The sequence below is a fragment of the Carcharhinus amblyrhynchos genome, chromosome 10 (assembly GCF_965287045.1).
Source record: "Carcharhinus amblyrhynchos chromosome 10, sCarAmb.v2.hapA, whole genome shotgun sequence".
Lineage (NCBI taxonomy): Eukaryota > Metazoa > Chordata > Chondrichthyes > Carcharhiniformes > Carcharhinidae > Carcharhinus > Carcharhinus amblyrhynchos.
Genome location: NC_137333.1, coordinates 106,740,999 through 106,760,386, shown reverse-complemented (window position 1 = coordinate 106,760,386; position 19,388 = coordinate 106,740,999). Strand labels below are relative to the sequence as shown.

At 47.0% G+C, this 19,388-nt stretch overlaps 1 protein-coding gene across 2 annotated transcripts in view; it reads right to left on the bottom strand.

The window, feature by feature from the left end:
- rrm1 (ribonucleotide reductase M1 polypeptide) overlaps positions 1–12,472 on the bottom strand; it is a 30,447-nt gene extending 17,975 nt beyond the window's left edge. The window contains exons 1-7 of one of the 2 annotated variants that reach the window (XM_080197757.1): positions 12,203–12,472; positions 6,310–6,398; positions 5,165–5,342; positions 4,348–4,448; positions 1,919–1,978; positions 1,799–1,838; positions 935–1,097 (exon numbers count right to left, since the gene is read on the bottom strand). In XM_080197757.1, the coding sequence (XP_080053883.1) occupies positions 935–1,097; positions 1,799–1,838; positions 1,919–1,978; positions 4,348–4,448; positions 5,165–5,342; positions 6,310–6,398; positions 12,203–12,221 (650 nt within the window). In that variant the 5' untranslated portion in view covers positions 12,222–12,472. Of the gene's footprint in view, positions 1–934; positions 1,098–1,798; positions 1,839–1,918; positions 1,979–4,347; positions 4,449–5,164; positions 5,343–6,309; positions 6,399–9,266; positions 9,377–12,202 lie in introns of those variants that run through there. The other variant, XM_080197758.1, reaches the window with a different exon arrangement.
- Between the last annotated feature and the right edge of the window lie 6,916 nt (positions 12,473–19,388).

The following is a 19,388-nucleotide window of genomic DNA, read 5'->3' as shown; positions in this document are numbered from 1 at the left end:
AGTTTCACCACCTAAACATTTTATTCCACAGCTACTAATTGAAGTTAAATTTCCCCAGCTGCCATGGCGTGCATGGACTCAGAATCTCTACAATGCAGATGGAGGCCATTCAGCCCATCACGTCTGCACCCACTCATCCTCCACAGCATTGGTCCAGGCTACCCACATAATAACACAGGAGGAGATGAATCAGGGACTAGCTTTTGCCCAACACCAAGCACTAATTTCAAACTGTGAAGATTGTTGGTGGAAGGCACGGTGGAGGTCTTGTTCTGAGGTGATGAGGGACAAAATAAGAGAGGCTGGAAGCAATATTACCAGACAAGCCATTATGTCGTGACTATGTCTTTGAGTAGCCTAGTCTCTTCTTATTCATCCTCAGGGTGTTGATGTCAATGGTAAAGTCACTGTGTTACCCACCCCAAGTTAGCCTGAGAACCAAGACACTGCAGTCCCTTTTATGAATTGGGTACAATGGAATGGCTTGTTAGGCCACTTCAGAGAGCAGTTGCATGTCAACCACATGGCTGAGAGTCTGGTCAATTACCTAATGTAGATCTTCCCATAGTAATGTCCAGACATGTTCAATAATTTTACAAAACTCCAAAGTACAAAATACTAATAACGAAACTCAGCCTCAATAACCATTAACTTATCAATCACTGAATTGACTCAGCACCAAGGTGCCCTGGTTCAGCTTTCCTTCAAAAATTAAAGTCCAGTAGAGACCGAGAAGGCTTGGAAAACAAAAACTCCATCCAGTAATCAGGAGACAAGACTGGGTTTAGAAAAGCTTATAGATTGGAGGAGAAAGCAGAGAAATTCCAGAGATAAGGTTTGGTTTCAATGGTGAGAACAGCAATGACAAGAAAGAAAGCCCTAAAGAGAGTTCAGAACTTGGAAACAATTAAGAGCAAAGTTGAGAACAACATACCTAGATAGTTGGGGTCTGTTGGTACCAGCGTTGAACAGGGTGGGAGAGGCATGAGTGAACCATCTCTCTGACAGCAGGTTGTATGTTTCAATGGCAGCATCAATGTCATGCTTGTGGATTCCAACAGAAACCCTCATAAGCATGTGCTGTGGACGCTCCGCCACTGAAAAACAAGATCCCGCATCAAACACTACCCAGCTATGGATCAGTAGAAACAGAATTAAGAGACTGGCAGTGAATGCCACGGGACTGCAAGATCTCTTTTAGGAAACACATTCTCCTCGTGTTCAAGCTAACTGGACAAATAAACAATCCATTTTCAAGGACTGAAAGCGCTCAGCACTAAACTGGTACATTAACTTGGCGTCATTGGGCAGGGCACGAGAAGGCTGGTGCAGGAAATAGAGCAATGCTCTTCAGCCAAACTAAACAACTTCCCATATATTCCTATGCACAATGGATTAGAATTCCCAGCACAAACCTCCCCACACAAAAACACAATAAAATTGACATGAAACTGGAGCTGCCAACCTCCATCTTGTCAGAGTGACTTGTTCAGAGGTTTATCATGTGAAGGGAATGAATGCAGTGCTCTGCCAGCTCAGGCTCATGGGGAAAGAGAGATGACACATTTCACTATGAAAGGAGTTCAATCATCCTGCTCAATGTGAAGCCAGCTCCCAGAAGCACCAATTAAAGCAAACAGCCAAGAGGATTGAAATGTTGGCTCCAGGGAGGAGTGATGGTCTCTGATTCTCTCTCTGCACTGCCAACACGCCCTCAGAAAATGAGATCAAGGGAGGTGTCCAACCTCTACTTTTCTACAGCAACCACCAGCAAGAGGTAACAGCAGACCATACATACCTTTCCCATTGATCTTTAGCAGATAGGAACGTTCCAGGGTCTGTAAAGAGATAATGTATGAGTAAGCCAACAACACACAAAGTCAATGCAATAAAGTGAACAACTCATCAGAAAACCTACCTTGAATCCAAAGTAATTGTAAGAGAAGTCCCGGTCATAGATAATGGCAGAATTCAGGCGCTAAACAAGAAGAACAGTCACTTTAGTACAATTCTGGAATTTGTCCAAGTCCTAAAAGCTGCACAGTGCGACAGACACATTCTGTGTCAGAGTGCAACAGACATAGGAACTTTATGAACGAAATATTACCCAGATGCAGTTACTGGATAACAAATCAGGGATTCGGACTTCCATTATCAGAGATTACTGAGGCCAATTGCTGCAGCCATAACAGGCCCCACCTGTAATTAGCACAGATACAGGATTAACCCTGGGCTACATCGGTTTGAGCACTATAACATTGTACGAATGAAATATAGAACATTACAGCGCAGTACAGGCCCTTCGCCCCTTGATGTTGCGCCAACCTGTGAAACCAATTTGAAGTCTGTCTAATCTACACTATTCCAATATCATCCATATGTTTATCCAGTGACCATTTAACTGTCCTTAATGTTGGCAAGTCCACTACTGTTGCAGGCAGGGCATTCCACGTTCTTACTACTCTGAGTAAAGAACCTACCTCTGACATCTGTCCTATCTCTATCACCTTTCAATTGAAAGCTATGTCCCCTTGTGCTAGCCATCTCCATCCGAGGAAAAAGACTCACAATGTCCACCCTATCTAATCCTCTGATTATCTTATATGCCTCCACTAAATTACCTCTTAACCTTCTAACGAAAGCAGCCTCAAGTCCCTCAGCCTTCTCTCTAAGACCTTCCCACCATACCAGGCAACATCCCGGTAAATCTCCTCTGCACCCTTTCCAATGCTTCCACATCCTTCCTTTAATGCGGCAACCAGAACTGTACACAATACTCCAAAGGCGGCCGCACCAGAGTTTTGTACAGCTGCAACATGACTTCATGGCTCAAAGTCAAACCCTCTACCAATAAAAGCTAACACACCGTACACCTTCTTAACAACCCTATCAGCCTGGGTGCCAACTTTCAGGGATCTATACACATGTACACCGAGATCTCTCTGCTCATCCACACTACCAAGTATCTTACCATTAGTCCAGTACTCTGTATTCCTGTTACTTCTTCCAAAGTGAATCACTTCACTTTTCTGCGTTAAACACCATTTGCCACCTCTCAACCCCGCTCTGCAGCTTATATATGTCACTCTGCAACCTGCAACATCCTTCTGCACTATCCACAACTCCACTGACTTTAGTGTCATCTGCAAATTTACTAACCCAGCCTTCTACACCCTCATCCTAGTCATTTATAAAAATGACAAACAGCAGCAGCCCCAAAACAGATCCTTGCGGTACACCATTAATACCTTATAGAAGACAGAGGGTGGCGGTAGAGGGAAAATTTTCAGACTGGAGACCAGTTACCAGCGGTGTACCACAGGGATCAGTGCTGGGTCCTCTGCTACTTGTGATCTGTATCAATGACTTGGAGGAGGGGGCTGAAGTGTGGGTCAGTAAATTTGCTGATGACACCAAGATTGGTGGAGTAGTGGTTGAGGTGGAGGGCTGTTGGTAGGCTGCAAAGAGACATTATAGGATGCAGAGCTGGGCCAAAAAATGGCAGATGGAGTTTAACCTGATAAGTGCAAGGTGATTCATTTTGGTAGGACAAACTTGAATGCAGATCACAGGGTCAACTGCAGAGTTCTAAGGAATGTGGAGGAATAGAGAGATCTTGGGTTCATATCCACAGATCTCTGAAGGTTGCCACTCAAGTGGATAGAGCTGTGAAGAAGGCTTATAGTGGGTTAGTGTTTATTAACAGAGGGTTTGAGCTTAAGAGCCATGGGGTTATGTTGCAACTGTACAGGACTTAGTGAGACCACTTTTGGAATATCGTGTGCCGTTCTGGTCACTTCATTATGAGAAAGATGTGGAAGCATTGGACAGAGTGCAGAGGAGATTTACCAGGATGTTGCCTGGTTTGAAGAGAAGGTTTAATGAGGAAAAGTTGAGGGAACTGGGGCTTTTCTCTTTAGAGCAGAGAATGAGAAGTGATTTAATAGTTTATAAGATGACGAGGGGGATAGATCGAGTGGACGTATTTCCTCGGGTAGATATAGCTGTTACTGGGGGGCATAACTAGAAGGTTCATGGTGGGAGATATAGGAGGGATGTCCGAGGTAGGTTCTTTACTCAGAGTGGAATGGACTGTCTACTCTGATAGTGGAGTCAGACACTTTAGGAACTTTCAAGCGGTTATTGGATAGGCACATGGAGCACACCAGAATGATAGGGAGTGGGATAGACTGATCTTGGGTTCGGACAAAGTTCAGCACAACATCGAGGGCCAAAGGACCTGTTACTGTGCTGTACTGTTGTATGTTTCTATGAACTCTAGGCTTCAACGTATGAAGGGGGCCAGAATTCCTGTCCTTCCCCCACCCAGAGCAGGAAAGTACTTACATCTTTGTTTGCCAGTACAATGTCCAGGGTTTCCTTGGAAATCATGGGTGAGTGAGTTTTGGAAAGAGGGCTCACATAATTAAACAAATCTTCCATGACCTCTGCAAAAGAAAACCATATCAGAGAAAATGTGATTACTCCAAACCAGATCCAAACCCACTAGCAACAAGGATAACCTACTAGTTATCCAACTCACTGCGATACCCAAAGCAACTACATCAATTTCAAACCAAATACATGACTTGTTTGCAAAATCAAACCAAACTTTGTCCCACCTTGCTGGTGCTAACAAAGGAATATTAAGAAATGTCACTTTAACAAAGCAGAGGGAGCTTTACTCTGTATCTAACCCCGTGCTGTACCTGTCCTGGGAGTGTTTGATGGGGGGACAGTGTAGAGGGAGCTTTACTCTGTATCTAACCCTGTGCTGTACCTGTCCTGGCAGTGTTTGATGAGGGACAGTGTAGAGGGAGCTTTACTCTGTATCTAACCCTGTGCTGTACCTGTCCTGGGAGTGTTTGATGGGGACAGTAGGGAGCTTTACTCTGTATCTAACCCCGTGCTCTCCCTGTCCTGGGAGTGTTTGTTGGGGGACAGTGTAGAGGGATCTTTACTCTGTATCTAACCCTGTGCTGTACCTGTCCTGGGAGTGTTTGATGCAGATGCATTATAACATTGTCTGGCAATCAGAAGCTTGACCTGTACATGTGCTCAGTCCCATTAATGATTAAGATGTAAAGAACAATCACAATCATTGAGATCTATGTTGTTGCCACATTGATAAAGGATTCTCTTGTTTATATCAAATATTTCTCACCACAGAACACTTTCTTGGTTTCTTTGTGGAGGTTGGAGACTGCAATCCTTGCGGCCAGAATGGCATAGTCAGGATGTTTGGTGGTCATGGTTGCAGCTGTTTCTGCCGCCAGTGTATCTAGTTCGACAGTGGTAACCCCACTGTACAAGCCTTGAATCACCTTCATCGTAATCTGTGCCTAAAAGACAATAAAAGCTACCTCAGCAGGTTACACAGTGCCCAATTTTGAATCATCAGTTGGTGCTGAAAACACACAAGACACTTTAACAGAAGCAACAATTTCTTCAGGGGCACAGATCACCCAAATAACAACCCCCTGCTGTTCCCCACCAAAGCAGCATTCACCCAGAGTGGTGAACCTCTGGAATTCTCTGCCCCAAAGGGTATTGAAGGCTCTATCATTAGAGGTATTGAATGTAGAGGTGGATAAATATTTGACAGATGGAGGAATAGAGGGCAATGGGGAAATGGCACGGAAAAGGAGCAAAGCCGGCATAGATCAGACAGAGTCGCATTGAACAGCGGGGCAGGCCGGAAGGGCCCACTGGCCAACTCCTGCTCCTATTTTGTGTGATGCGCAGTACAGAACTTGAAATTGCTGTAAAGAGACACTGCTGTCAAAGCTTTTTATCTTGCACTCAGCGGGACAAATGCAAGAATGCCAAATTATAAACAATCAACAATTTATACTACAGGAGAAAAGCATGTGATTGGTTGGCAAGTCAATTCTAATTGGCTGAGACATGCTCATGCAGGAAGTAATGGGGAATTACAGGCTCACAAGGCTGGCAAAACATGTGCAAGAACAAGAGCGAGTGAGCAAGTGCAAGGTTGGAGAGGGTGCACGTGGAGAAACTTCTACTCTCTTTCAAAAGTAGTTCATGAGATCTTCTGCAACAATCTGGATTTTGCGCAGACACATTCATGCAACACCAGCAGTATGTCAGAAGTACTTATTTGTGTGTTTGAATTTCCTGAGCTTGCAAAAGGTGCTACACAAATGCAAGTTTCTCTAGGTACTCCATGTGGTTTAGTAGCTTGCAGGCAGCATATTTACGCCATTAAATCACTGAATCAGCTATCAGTTAATTCCTAATGATGGTTTCAGGCCAATCACAATAGAAAATGGTTAAGAAGCCACTCACTGGATCCACAAAATCAGGGTTCAGGCCATAGCACAGTTTCTGTATCCGGGAAGTTATCTTGTCAAACATGACTCGCTCCTGACGACCATCTGCACAAGAAAATGTTTCAAGTTTAAACACTTCATCTTACATTAGGCAGTCAACAATAACTTGAATTTAGAACATAGAACCCCAACAGTGCAGAAAGAGGCCATTTGGCCCATCATGTCTGCACTGACCACAATCCCACCCAGACCAATGCCTGTTACCCCAAGTATTTACCCTGCTAATCCCCCTGCCTCCTCCTCAGTGGATAGGAGTAAGGACCCGGGGGTTTCAGATTCCAGCAGGCCAGGGAGCAAAGCCCTTCCTATCATGGGAGAGCCTGGGTTGCACCCAGGTCCCGAGTAGGCAAGTCAGTGCAGTGTCCTGTGGGGGACAGCAGGTTTGGCATTTTGAAAGTACAGTCATGGCAGAGTGGAATAAATTGAACAGCAAGACATTACAGAAAATCAGAGTTGCAAAAAAAAAGACTGAAATCAGCTTAGAAGAAAAATGGAACAATCATGCCGCTGCACTTCACACTTCCTGGAATTAATTCATCTGCCACTTGTCTGCCCATTCCAACAGCCTACCTATCTTTTGAAGTCTATCTTTAACATCCTCACATTCATATTTCAAAATTTTGTGAAAGTTCCACAAATTTTGAAATTGTGCCCTTTTGGTCATTAACATAAATACTCTGTCCATCCTGTGCCAGTCCCCAAATAAATCCTGCCCTGTACATTCCTCCAAAAAAAAAACAATTGCGAACTACTCCCTTCTGGGGGATATCATTGGGCCCGGACCATCCTCTTTGTAGGACTGTCAATCGAGCTGCTCTTCCCCCATAGCCCTGAAAATCCGCCCCCCGCCGTCCCCTTTTAATCTTCCGTTTGGAAAATTTCCCAATCTGTCCCCATCATCTTTTCGGATACATTTTGAAATCACCTCACCCAAGGTCAGAGTGAAGCCACAAGCACAGGGTACTGTACCAATCACCTAGCCAGCAGATCTTAGGCAGGACACATTACAACGCCCAAACTTTGCCCAGTTCTTGTGGGTCAAACCAAGTAAACAAACTTAAATTATGTTCGGACAAAGAAAAACGGGGTGGCTCCCCAAAAGGAGGGGGAACGGCCCGAACGGAAACAAAAAGGACAAAGGAAACTTAAGGTGAGTCAAATCAAAATGTGATTATCGGGGTCTATAAGGCACCTCAGCCCCTGTGGTGCCCAACGGGCACGGAAGGCCTCGACTGTGCCCGCGGACACCGCGTGCTCCCTCTCCAGGGACACCTGGCCGCAAATGTAGCCGCGGTAGGGGGCAGGCAGTCGGGACAGACGGTCCCGTCGATCACCCACTGCCTGGACCTGTTGATGGCGCGTTTCGCCAGGCCCAGGAGCAGGTTCACGAGAAGATCGGCATCCCGACCCTCCCCTCTCCGCTCCGTGTGTCCGTAGATCAGGAGCGTGGGACTGAAATGCAAACAGAACATCAATAAAAGGTTCTTCAGAAAATCAAAAAGGGAGTGCAATCTATAACACAAAATGTAGACGTGGTCCACGGATTCCACAAGGCCACAGAAAGAGCAGTCTCGGGAGTCCACGAACCAGTGAATTCTACTGTTGTGCGACACTGCCGCGTGCAGCACCCTCCACCCCAGGTCCCCGAGGTAATTGGGGGAGATCCCTCCGTAGAGGAACCTCCATCGGGGACCTCCGCCACCCGGCGGTAAAAAGGCCCGCCAAGGTGTGTCCGGGCGACGGGCGAGGACACGGTAGTGGAAGGTGTGCAGCAGCAGCCCGCACAGGAAACGCCTCCGCGTGCTGAGAAAAGGCACGGAGGTCATTTCTGCGAGGCGGCTCGCGCTGTGGAGCACCTGACCCAGGGAGGGGGGTTTCGGCTTCAGGCCAATGTGAAATTCCATCCGAGCAGGGGAACGCTCGGACGGGATCCCACCGCACGCCCGAGCCGCCTCGAGCTCGCGTGTGCTTTCAGGGCTGAGCACAACCGCAAACTTTGCCCAACATCACAGATATATTGGGGATGAAGTAGAAATGGCCAAGAACTTCATGTTTTTAGGTGTTCAGATCATCAACAACCTGTCCTGGTCCCCCCATGCTGACACTATAGTTAAGACAGCCCACCAACACCTCTACTTTCTCAGAAAACTAAGGAAATTTGACATGTCAGCTACAACTGTCACCAACTTTTACTGATGCACCATAGAAAGCATTCTTTCTGGTTAGTATCAAAACTTGGTATGACTCCTGTTCTGCCCAAGACTGCAAGGAACTACCAAAGGTTGTGAACGTAGCCCAATCCATTTGCAAACTAGCCTCCCATCCATTGACTCTCTACACTTCCCAATGCCTTGGAAAAGCAGCTAGCATAAGTAAGGACCCCCCCGGACATTCTTTCTTCCACCTTCTTCCCTCAGAAAAAAGATACAAAAGTCTGAGGTCACGTACCAACCAATTCAAGAACAGCTCCTTCCCTGTTGCCATCAGTTTTGAATGGACCAATCTTGCATTAAGTTGGTCTTTCTCTACACCCTAGCTATGACTGTAACACTACATTCTGCACTCTCTCCTTCTCTATGAACAGTATGTTTTGTCTGTATAGCGCACAAGAAACAATACTTTTCACTGTATGTTAATACATGAGACAATAATAAATCAAATCAAAACTATTCTCTGACCTGCCACCTGTTGTCTAAGGAGACAAAGTTCCACTTTGTGCTGTTTAAAAATTGCACGATCAATCTCACCAATTTTGCATTTTTAGAGGTACAACAGCAATATAAATTATTCTTACTGGCATTTGTTTTAGAGTGAATGGTCTTCAATTCAATCAGAGGTTAACATATTTTCTTCCACATCCTGCTATCTGACCCTCTTGTCAGCTACCAGACCCCCCGCACCCCCCAGTCTTACCCGCTGACGGCTGACCTAGTTTACTGGAGTTTTATCTGGAAACTGCAAGCTCAGTGGGATCCGCTGGATGTTTCACTCTGACACCCAGTGTGGAGGGTTCTGCTCTCTGTCAGTTTGCCTGTGCGGTTTCCCGGTCTTTGACCCAGTTTAAAATGCATTGTGCGCAGTTCCGGGTGTGATTGGCCCACCCTGCCCAAAACTGCTTCGGCGCCAAATTCAAACCCTGTACAGGCGGGAGAGAGAGAGAGAGAACGCGGGAAATAAAACGCTGCAAATATACAACCCGGCGATTCAATGGAGCTGTGGAAGGGGCCGCTACACTGCAAGCAGATATTAAAAAGACATGCAAATAAATCAGTGGATGACTGCAATCAACAGCGGGATAACCGCCCTTTATCCCAGTATCTTAAGACAAAAATTATAGATAGGAAAAAAGGGAGCAATTAACGGTTCTCACTGTGGGAAGTTATAAACCCAGGAATCGGCAGAGCAGCAAGAACCCTAATCCTCTGTAACACAGCACAAACACTCACTGCCTTCACTAGCCCCTGAATGTCACAAAATATTTCAACAATTAATGGGAGTCACCAGATTGATAACCTGCCCCCCAGGACAGGGGCAGAGAAACTGCCGGTTAAACAGAACCAAAGTCCACTTAGTTCACCTTCCGTCACCCTGGCAGTTACATGCGAATGGTGGGGGTTACTGACTGACCCCAGCATCGATCAACAGATCCAGACATGAGGGAAAGAAGCCCCCCCACCCCCAGAGTGGAGGAGAGATTTATCCAGTCACCCTGATCCTCAGCCATGACATGCCTCAAATTACTCCCACCCTCGGTAACATGTCACTCCCTGAAAGGTATCCAACTTCCGTTTGATTGAATTCTGGATTTGGTTCCACTATCTCAGTCTCTGTGATGTGTTGACAGATTGGGGTACTGAACCATAGGCTGATCACACTAAACTGAGAGTGTACTGCACTCAGTGTACTGAGTGTTCTCCTCTGTGTACTTCTCAGAGAACACATCTCTCCTGCGATGAAGATTTTCACATTCAGTGGCTCTGGTCATCTGGACTGTCCGAAACATGGATGTGTAACTACAGCCTAAAAACCACTAGTACTCCTTTCCCTCTGACAACCCATCAGATTACTGGGATCAAGGCACCTGTCTAGCAGGGAACCTGCTTCATCAGAACCTACAACACCACAACAGCCCTGTCGACCCTGCAACATCCTCCTTACTGACATCTGGGGACTTGTGTCAAACTTGGGAGAGCTGTCTCAGACTAGTCAAACAACAGACTGACATAGTCACAGAATCATAACCAAGACGATACAGATACCACCGTCACTATGCTTGGGTATACTGTGGTGTAATGGTATTGTCACTGGGTTAGTAATCCAGAGACCCAGAATAATGTTCTGGGAACCCAGGTTCAAATCCCACCATGGCAGGTGGTAAAATTTGAACTCAATAAAAATGTGGAATTAGAAGTCTACTGATGATCATGAAACCCATCGTTGATTGTTGTAAAAACCCATTTGGTGCAGTAAAGTCCTTTAGGGAAGGAAATCTGCCACCTTTACTCAGTCTGTCCTATGTGTGACTCCAAAGCCACAGCAATGTAGTTGATGCTTAAATGCCCTCTGAAATGGCTAGATGATACACTCAGTTTGGGATTAGGGATGGGCAACAACCCACATCACCAAACAAATTAAAAAAAAGAGGCACTGGCAGTTTTATAGAAGCAACAAGTTGCCCTGGAATCCTCAAAAATCGACTCTGGGCCCCATTATGTCTCCTGGCACCAAATCAAAAATGGACAAGGAAACCGCCTGCTGATTACCACATACTGCCCTTCCTCAGCTGTGACAAGGGCACAGAATATACTCTGGGTGGGGGAACTTTGCCAGCGAGATATGTCTGTCCTTGACAGTATCAGAGTGACCACCACACAGAGCTTGTGGAGATGAAGGCCATCTTCACATTGAGGATATTCCATTGTGCTTTGCGGTGCTACCAGAACAGATCCAGCGACTCAAGACTGGCCATCCATGTGGCGCTGTGGGTCATGGGCAGCAGAGATGCTGTACACAGCCACAAAATGCAAGGCCATAGCTGGGCAATGTCCCCCACTCAATCACTATCACCAAGCCAGGGATCAGCCCTGGACCAGGGGAGAGCGAAGGAGCAGCACCGCACCGGGGGTCCCCAGTGGTCAATCCCAGCACTGCACCGGGGGTCCCCAGTGGCCAATCCCAGCACCGCACTGGGGGGTCCCCAGTGGCCAATCCCAGCACCACACCAGGGGCCCCAGTGGCCAATCCCAGCACCGCACCGGGGGTCCCCAGTGGCCAATCCCAGCACCACACCGGGGGCCCCAGTGGCCAATCCCAGCACCGCACTGGGGGGTCCCCAGTGGCCAATCCCAGCACCACACCGGGGGCCCCAGTGGCCAATCCCAGCACCACACCGGGGGGTCCCCAGTGGCCAATCCCAGCACCGCACCGGGGGTCCCCAATGGCCAATCCCAGCACCGCACTGGGGGGTCCCCAGTGACCAATCCCAGCACCGCACTGGGGGGTCCCCAGTGACCAATCCCAGCACCGCACCGGGGGGTCCCCAGTGACCAATCCCAGCACCGCACCGGGGGGTCCCCAGTGGCCAATCCCAGCACCGCACTGGGGGGTCCCCAGTGGCCAATCCCAGCACCGCACCGGGGGGTCCCCAGTGACCAATCCCAGCACCGCACCGGGGGGTCCCCAGTGGCCAATCCCAGCACCGCACTGGGGGGTCCCCAGTGGCCAATCCCAGCACCGCACTGGGGGGTCCCCAGTGGCCAATCCCAGCACCGCACTGGGGTGGTCCCCAGTGGCCAATCCCAGCACCGCACTGGGGGGTCCCCAGTGGCCAATCTGAGTGCAGCCGGTACCTCTCTTGATGACGAACATGGTTGCTGGCGCTGGGGCTCAGTCGGCGGCGGGAGGGAGGGAGGAAGGACCCGGGGGATGAAGGAAAGAGATTCGGGCCGATCCTTGGATGATCCAGTCAGAGAGATCGCGGGGATGATTTAATGACACTCCGGGTGATCCAGTTGGTCTCGGGGTGATTCCAGTCAGACTTGGGACGGATCCAGTCAGATTCCGGGGAGGTCCTGGGGGTGACTCTGGGTGATCCACTCGGTCTCTGGCTGATCCTGGGGGTGACTGGGTGATCCACTAGGTCCCTGGCTGACTCTGGCAGTGATCCGGCTCCCAGGCCGCTCTGTCTCTCTCTGACGCTAAAACGGCGCGCGCCTTTCGCGCCGGAATATTAATCAGCTCCGCAGCCAATCAGCGCCAGGTGACCCGCCCCCTCCCGTCTGAACCAATCAAAAACCGCCTGTCTGCCGGTCAGCCAATCAGTATGGGTGAGGGCGGGCCCCCGTTCCACCAATCAGAGTCCAGCCCGCCCGTTGCCATGGCTGCGCTGGGCCTGGTGATGCGGTTGAAGCCTGCGGCTGGAGTTCAGCGCATCCCCCAGAGGAGACGCGGAGTGGGCCAGCGCTTAGTTACACCTGAGGAGCAGCAGGAGCAGGGGAAGAGCACAGAGCCTCTAACCTGCTTCACCATTCAGTCAGACCTGAGAACATATCCCTCACAGTCTGCAAACTAAACCCAGAGAAATGAGAGTAACTGCACTGCAACAGACTGTCAAATATTCCTGCCCTCACATCCCCAGGGCGGGTACAAACATAGGGGCATGGTGTAGCCTGGGCTATCAGATATGGGCATGGTGTAGCCTGGGCTACTGGACACAGGCATGGTGTAGCCTGGGCTACCGGATATGGGCACGACGTAGCTCGGGCTACTAGACATGGGCACGGTGTAGCCTAGGCTATTGGACACGAGCACGGCATATCCTGGGCTACCGGACAGAGCGCAGCTACGGGAGAACCCTCTCATACGTTATTAGTTCTGGTGAATGATAGTCTGAAACTCCAGTTCTTCGTTCCACAGATGTTGCCCGACTTGCTGACAATTTCCAACATTTCCTCTTTTTATTGCACACCTGCAGTGTGATGGTGTGGCCCCTTTAGAGGATGCGCGTTTGTGGTTGTGTCACCCTCCTGGGAGCTATCAGAGTGGAGCGCACAAACCTCAGCCTTTCGAGAGTGTTAGGGCACAACACCAGGTGGGTGGGACCGCAGTGTGGGCCCTGTGAGTCAGGGGAACTAGACCATGTATCTGTGCTGAGCTTGTCTGTATACAGTTATAACTGTTATTTAATAAAGCACCATTCTGATTTAAAGCTTCCTCATCATGATATCTCGTGACAAAATTCACAACAAAAATAAATCGGTCCACTGTGGCAGAAAAGTCAACATTTGGAAAGGGAAGGGTGAGTCCCCGAAAATCTGAAAGGAAGGTTAAAGGCTGTCTACGCCAACCATCGTCAAGTAGCTGTACCATTATTCGGGAAAATCGATCTATTCAGTCCAGAGATTGAAATTGGAGCCAGTAAATCGAAATGCTTCGATCCATTTTTGCTGTCAACAAAATAATTTATAAAGAAAAGCACAAAGTTATTTTATTCACAGTCTGCAGCCCACAAACGTATAAACTCATAAAAACCTGACATCTCCAGAGGCGCCAAATTGGAAATTCTTTGACTGGCTACTCGCATTAATGAAGGGACCACTACAATCTCTGTTCCTCCATTATTGTGCAGTGATATAAATTCCACTCAGCCGTATGGGACCCAGAGGACACAGTTTTTGCTTCTGTTTCCAGGCTTCACCAAACACTGTGAGTTTGTTTCATCTCTAAGTGATATGTTACGTGACCTTCTCGTATGGAGTATTAATAATTTGAACATTCAGAAGAAGTTGCTTTCAGAAACTAAAGTACCCCCCCCCCCCCCCCCGGGGTGAGACAGTGGAATTTGCTCAAGCGACTGAAAGCGCCAGACACAAGTGCTTTTGAACTGCGAGGCATGCAGGTTGCAGTGAATCAAATATTGGTGGGAAATGGTGGCCAGAAATAATAGCTGTCAGGGCCCAGCAGAACTCAAGAGAAGGAAGAGGAATCGTCAGCACCCGGGTTTGACACGTTATCATTGTGAGGGTGACCATCCCCAAGACAATGTAATTGTAAAGAGTTCATTTTCAGGTGCAAATCCAAAACTTAAACATTAAAAATTTACTTTCGTCAACATGCACCAGGGCTAACTTTTTCTGGGATAACACATACCAGCCAGACACAGAATCAAATAGACTGTGCCTGGTTCCCAAATAAAATGAGGATTCCAGTGAATAAGCTTGTGGAAGATTCAGATCAGAAATAAGCTCAACATTATAAAGTTAAAGAAAACACCCCCCCATTGAAATCATCCTTATGGTTAACAGGCCTCCATTAACTATGAAGGTTGATACAGCTGTTTAAACCAGGATAATAGAACAAACGTACAAGTACACATACGGAGGTTTGCAACCGTTGAGACAGAGGTACAATGGGCAAGTTGGCAACCTATATGGACGAGGCACTGAAAATAATGGGCACAGCATCAACACCAGTGTCTTATCAGCACCAGTCTGCCCAGCTACCTGATGGTGTTGAAAGGACAGAGGCCCAGCCTTATGGGACCAGACTGGATGAAGCAAATCAAGTTAAATTGGCTGGAAATATCCTCAACATCAAGGACATGGTTTTCCAGAAACCCTCGTGCCAGTATCAAGATATCTTTCAGAGAGATTGCGTACCAGGAGTTAATACCAAAATTTACGTGAACCCAGGATCAGCACTAAAATTATCGAAAGCCCAGCCTGTTCCTTATGCCCTACATCAGAAAGGTGAGATTGTGCTCTGTGACGAGACAAAATTAGCTACCTAGCTGCTTTTTTTTTCTTTTGGACTTTGTCCCCCTTAAGAGATGAGATGAAGAATTTCACAATGTTAAAATCAGCCTTTATTTTTCAAGCTATATCAAGGGATCTGACATACCAGTTAGTGGAACACCAGAGAGACCCAAATATAGCATCACACAGATGGTTATACTTCCTGGTTCGGTTACAGGTAATTAGCATTTCTCAGAAATTACCTGTATCCACTCACAACTAACAATTAGGATTACATAAGGATATAGTTGTCCAATGACAACTTGTGCACATCTACCTAGGGGAATTCCACAGTAACTTCATTGCAGTGTTAATGTAAGCGTTACTTGTGACTAATAAATAAACTTTAACTAGTATCACCAAGCACATATTTCTGTCCATTTAACTATTACATTCCAGATATGATTATGATAGCTAGATTTCTAACCAGTGGCATTTCAACCCTTCATCTCTTTCCTTGTTTATTGTCCCTTGTCAGAACAGATACTAACAAGCTGCAGCTGTTCATAATTCAGTGAAGGCCTGGAATGTGTGCTGTGTGACTGAGGCTTTTCTTGTAACTGGGAGGTTTATGCTCTTTGACTCTGATCTATGGGTTTGCTTAACCAAGACCAGTGTTTTCCCTGTGACTGAGTTTAACAGCTTATGTGATTTTCCCTTCCTGTTTGGCGAACACTCAGTGGTCATGGGCATTCAGCCTCTGACCTTTGGATGAGCATTCTCCAAGGCTGCCTTCACGACACACGACAGCGCAGAGTCGCTGAGCAGAGACTGATAGCCAAGTTCCGCACACATGAGGACGGTCTCAACAGGGATCTTGGGTTCATGTCGCACTATCTGTAACCCCCGTGACTTGCCTGGGTTTGCAAAACCTCACTTACTGTACTGTCTGGAGACAATACACATCCCTTTAACCTGTGATTAGTGCTCCTTCCACTCACATTGTCGGCCACTTTAGGACTTGAACAGCAGGTTAGGTGTAAAGATTCACATTCTGATCAGTAATCTGTAAACTGTCTGTGCTTTATATGCTCTGTCTGAGGCCAGAACTCTCCATTCACCTGACGAAGAGGGTAACCTCGAAAGCTAGTGAATTTACTATCAAATAAATCAGTTGGACTTAAACCTGGTGTTGTCAGACTTTGCACTGTCTTAATAACAGGGGTGTTATTCAAGGTGTATTGGGCTGATTTGTTCAGACTGATGACGTCACATGTTTAGGATTCAGAGTTGATGCAAAAAACTTTTACCCTCTGGAAGAAAAGGTAAAGGCAATAAAATAGGAACCTGTGCAAGCAATGTAACCGATAGAAGTCCTTCTTTGGGAAGGTCAACTATTGTGGCCAACTTTTGCCAAATTTGTCTACCATTTTGGCACACTTTCGCTGACTTCTAAAAGAAGTGCAGGCAATGGGAAGATTGCCTTCAGAAGAACACAACCCTGCCACAGCCACCTCTGCAAGACATGCCGGATCATCGACACGGATGCCATCATCTCACGTGAGGACACCATCCACCAGGTACACGGCATATATTCTTGCAACTCAGCCCAACGTTATCTCCCTGATACGCTGCAGGAGAGGATGTCCTGAAGCATGGTACATTGAGAGACCATGCAGACGCTACAACAATGGATGAACACTGCTCGACAATCACCAGGCAAGACTGTTCTCTTCCTGTTGGGGAACACTTCAGCGGTCATGGACATTCGGCTTCTGATCTTTGGGTAAACATTCTCCAAGGCAGCCTTCACGACACATGACAGCACAGAGTCGCTGAGCGGAAACTAATAGCCAAGTTTCGCACACATGAGGACGGCCTCAACCGGGATCTTGGGTTCATGTCACACTATCTGTAACCCCCATGACTTGCCTGGGCTTGCAATATCTCACTAACTGTCCTGTCTGGAGACAATACCCATCTCTTTAACCTATGCTTAATACTATCTCCACTCACATTACCTGCACCTTTAAGAGTTGATTAGCTGTAAAGACTCGTATTCTAATCAGTATCCTGTAAACCAAGTGTGTGCCTTTATATGCTCTGTTTGTGATCAGAACTCCCCACTCACCTGATGAAGGGGCAAAGCCCCGAAAGCTAGTGGCATTTGCTGCCAAATAAACCTGTTGGACTTTAACCTGATGTTGTGAGACTTCTTAATGGAAAATTCTTAGAGGAAAGCCTTTGACCAAGTGAAACAGGTCCTTCAGTCATCTACCTTACTCATCGATTTCGACCCAGACAAACAGATAACAGTGACATGTGATGCATAGCCTTGTGGCACAGAGGCCATCATAAGATGGCTTGGATTGGCTTGTCACTATTGCTTCCAGACCTTGTTGGATAAGGATGAGAATATTTACAGATTGATAAAGAGAGTTTGGCAGGCATGTACGTTCATGGCTGCCACTTCGCCGTTATCTTGGGCCATAAGCTGTTACTAGGGCTGTTCGGCAAAGATAAACTGATTCCATCGGTCACATCAACCACAGTACAAAGATGGACTTAATTTAGGCTGTTTACAGCTACACTTTACAGCACAGACCAGGGACACAGCTCTCCAATGTTGATGCTGTATGTTGGCTTTCCCTTCCACAGATGGTATCTTCACCTCTCGTTCCCCATGAGATGGTTCTTGTTTTGAATTTTCTGGACATTCTGTCCATTTAATCAGCTCACATCAGGACATGCACCCTGAGGAAGATTAAAGGAATGGTTTTCCCCAGCTGGCATTTCGACAAATCCGAACAAATTTAACGCTCCTTGCAGCAAAGGGTTAAAATCAGCTGTGAAGACGGGGTGCTTTTGTGAAGGATCTGAGTGATTGTACCACCCCTGGGGCAACAGCCACTCCTCCAGGAACTGCACAGTGCACAGCCAGGACAAAACAAGCTGAAGATGCTGGCCAGGAGCTAGGTGGCCTGGAATTGACAAAGAAATGTTGAGGAAGCAGGGGGGCTGCAGAAGGACTTGGACAGGTTAGGAACGTGGCCAAAGAAGTGGCAGATGGAATACAATTTGGAAAAGTGTGAGGTTAAGGACTTTGGAAGGAGGAATGGAGGCATAGACTATTTTCTAAATGTGGAAATGCTTAGGAAATCAGGAACACAAAGGAACTTGGGAATCCTTGTTCAAGATTCTCTTAAGGTCCCCACCACCAGTTTGGGTGAACTGCTGCCTCACGGTGTCAGGGTCCCAGGCTCGATTCCCAGCTTGGGTCACTCGGTATGGAGTCTGCATTTTCCACCCTGTGTCTGTGTGGGTTTCCTCCAGGTTCTCCAGTTTCCTCGCACAATCCAAAGATGTGCAGGATATGTTGATTGACCATACTAAATTGACCCTCTTGTCAGGGGAATTAGCAGGGTCAATGTGTGGGATTATGGGACTTGGTGGGAACTGTGGACCTGCACACCCAGATCCCTCTGTATGTTAATGCTTCTAAGAGTTCTGCCATTAACAGTGTAATTCACACCTAAATTTGATCCTCCAAAATGCATCACCTCACATTTGTCCAGATTAAACTCCTTCCACCATTTCTGTGTGCAAGTCTTCAATCTATCCATTATCCTGTTGTATTTCTGTCCTGGGGTCAATAGTTATATATTTATTCCTCGAGAATCATCACCAAAATAGATGATCTGGACATTATCACATTGTTGTTTGTTGGAGCTTGCTATTGCAGAAATTGGCTGCTGCATTTACTACATTTCAACAATGATTACATTTCCAAAGTATTTCATTGGCTGTAAAGCCATTTGACATGTCCTGTAGTTGTGTAAGTTACTATAGAAATGCAAGATTTTTCTTTAATTCTTCAGGAACTTGGGGAGTCGATAATTTCCCATTGTGTTCTCAGTAATGGCCAAGCAGAGTCTACCTGCCAACAAGTCAGCACTCTTTCCTCCTGAGGTATAAATTATTGTGATTGTTTGAAAGTTGGTATTGTTGTTTGGTCCTGATGAGTGCAACATGAAAAACTTTGACAGCATCTCTCTTTTCAGCAAGATTCAAATTCTCAGATATTTAAATAGCCGATGCCTAGAGGCTAATTTACATTCATCTACATACGACCTTTAAACATGTACCTTCCAACAGGGATTATTGATCAGCGGCGGAAACCAGTTGTAGCAACTCAATGAAACTCTCTAGCCTCATCTGGTTCACCATACACTGGGGATGTTGTGAGATGTACAGTCCATGTGGTACAAGCCATTAGTGACAGCCTCTGCCAGAGGGAATGAGA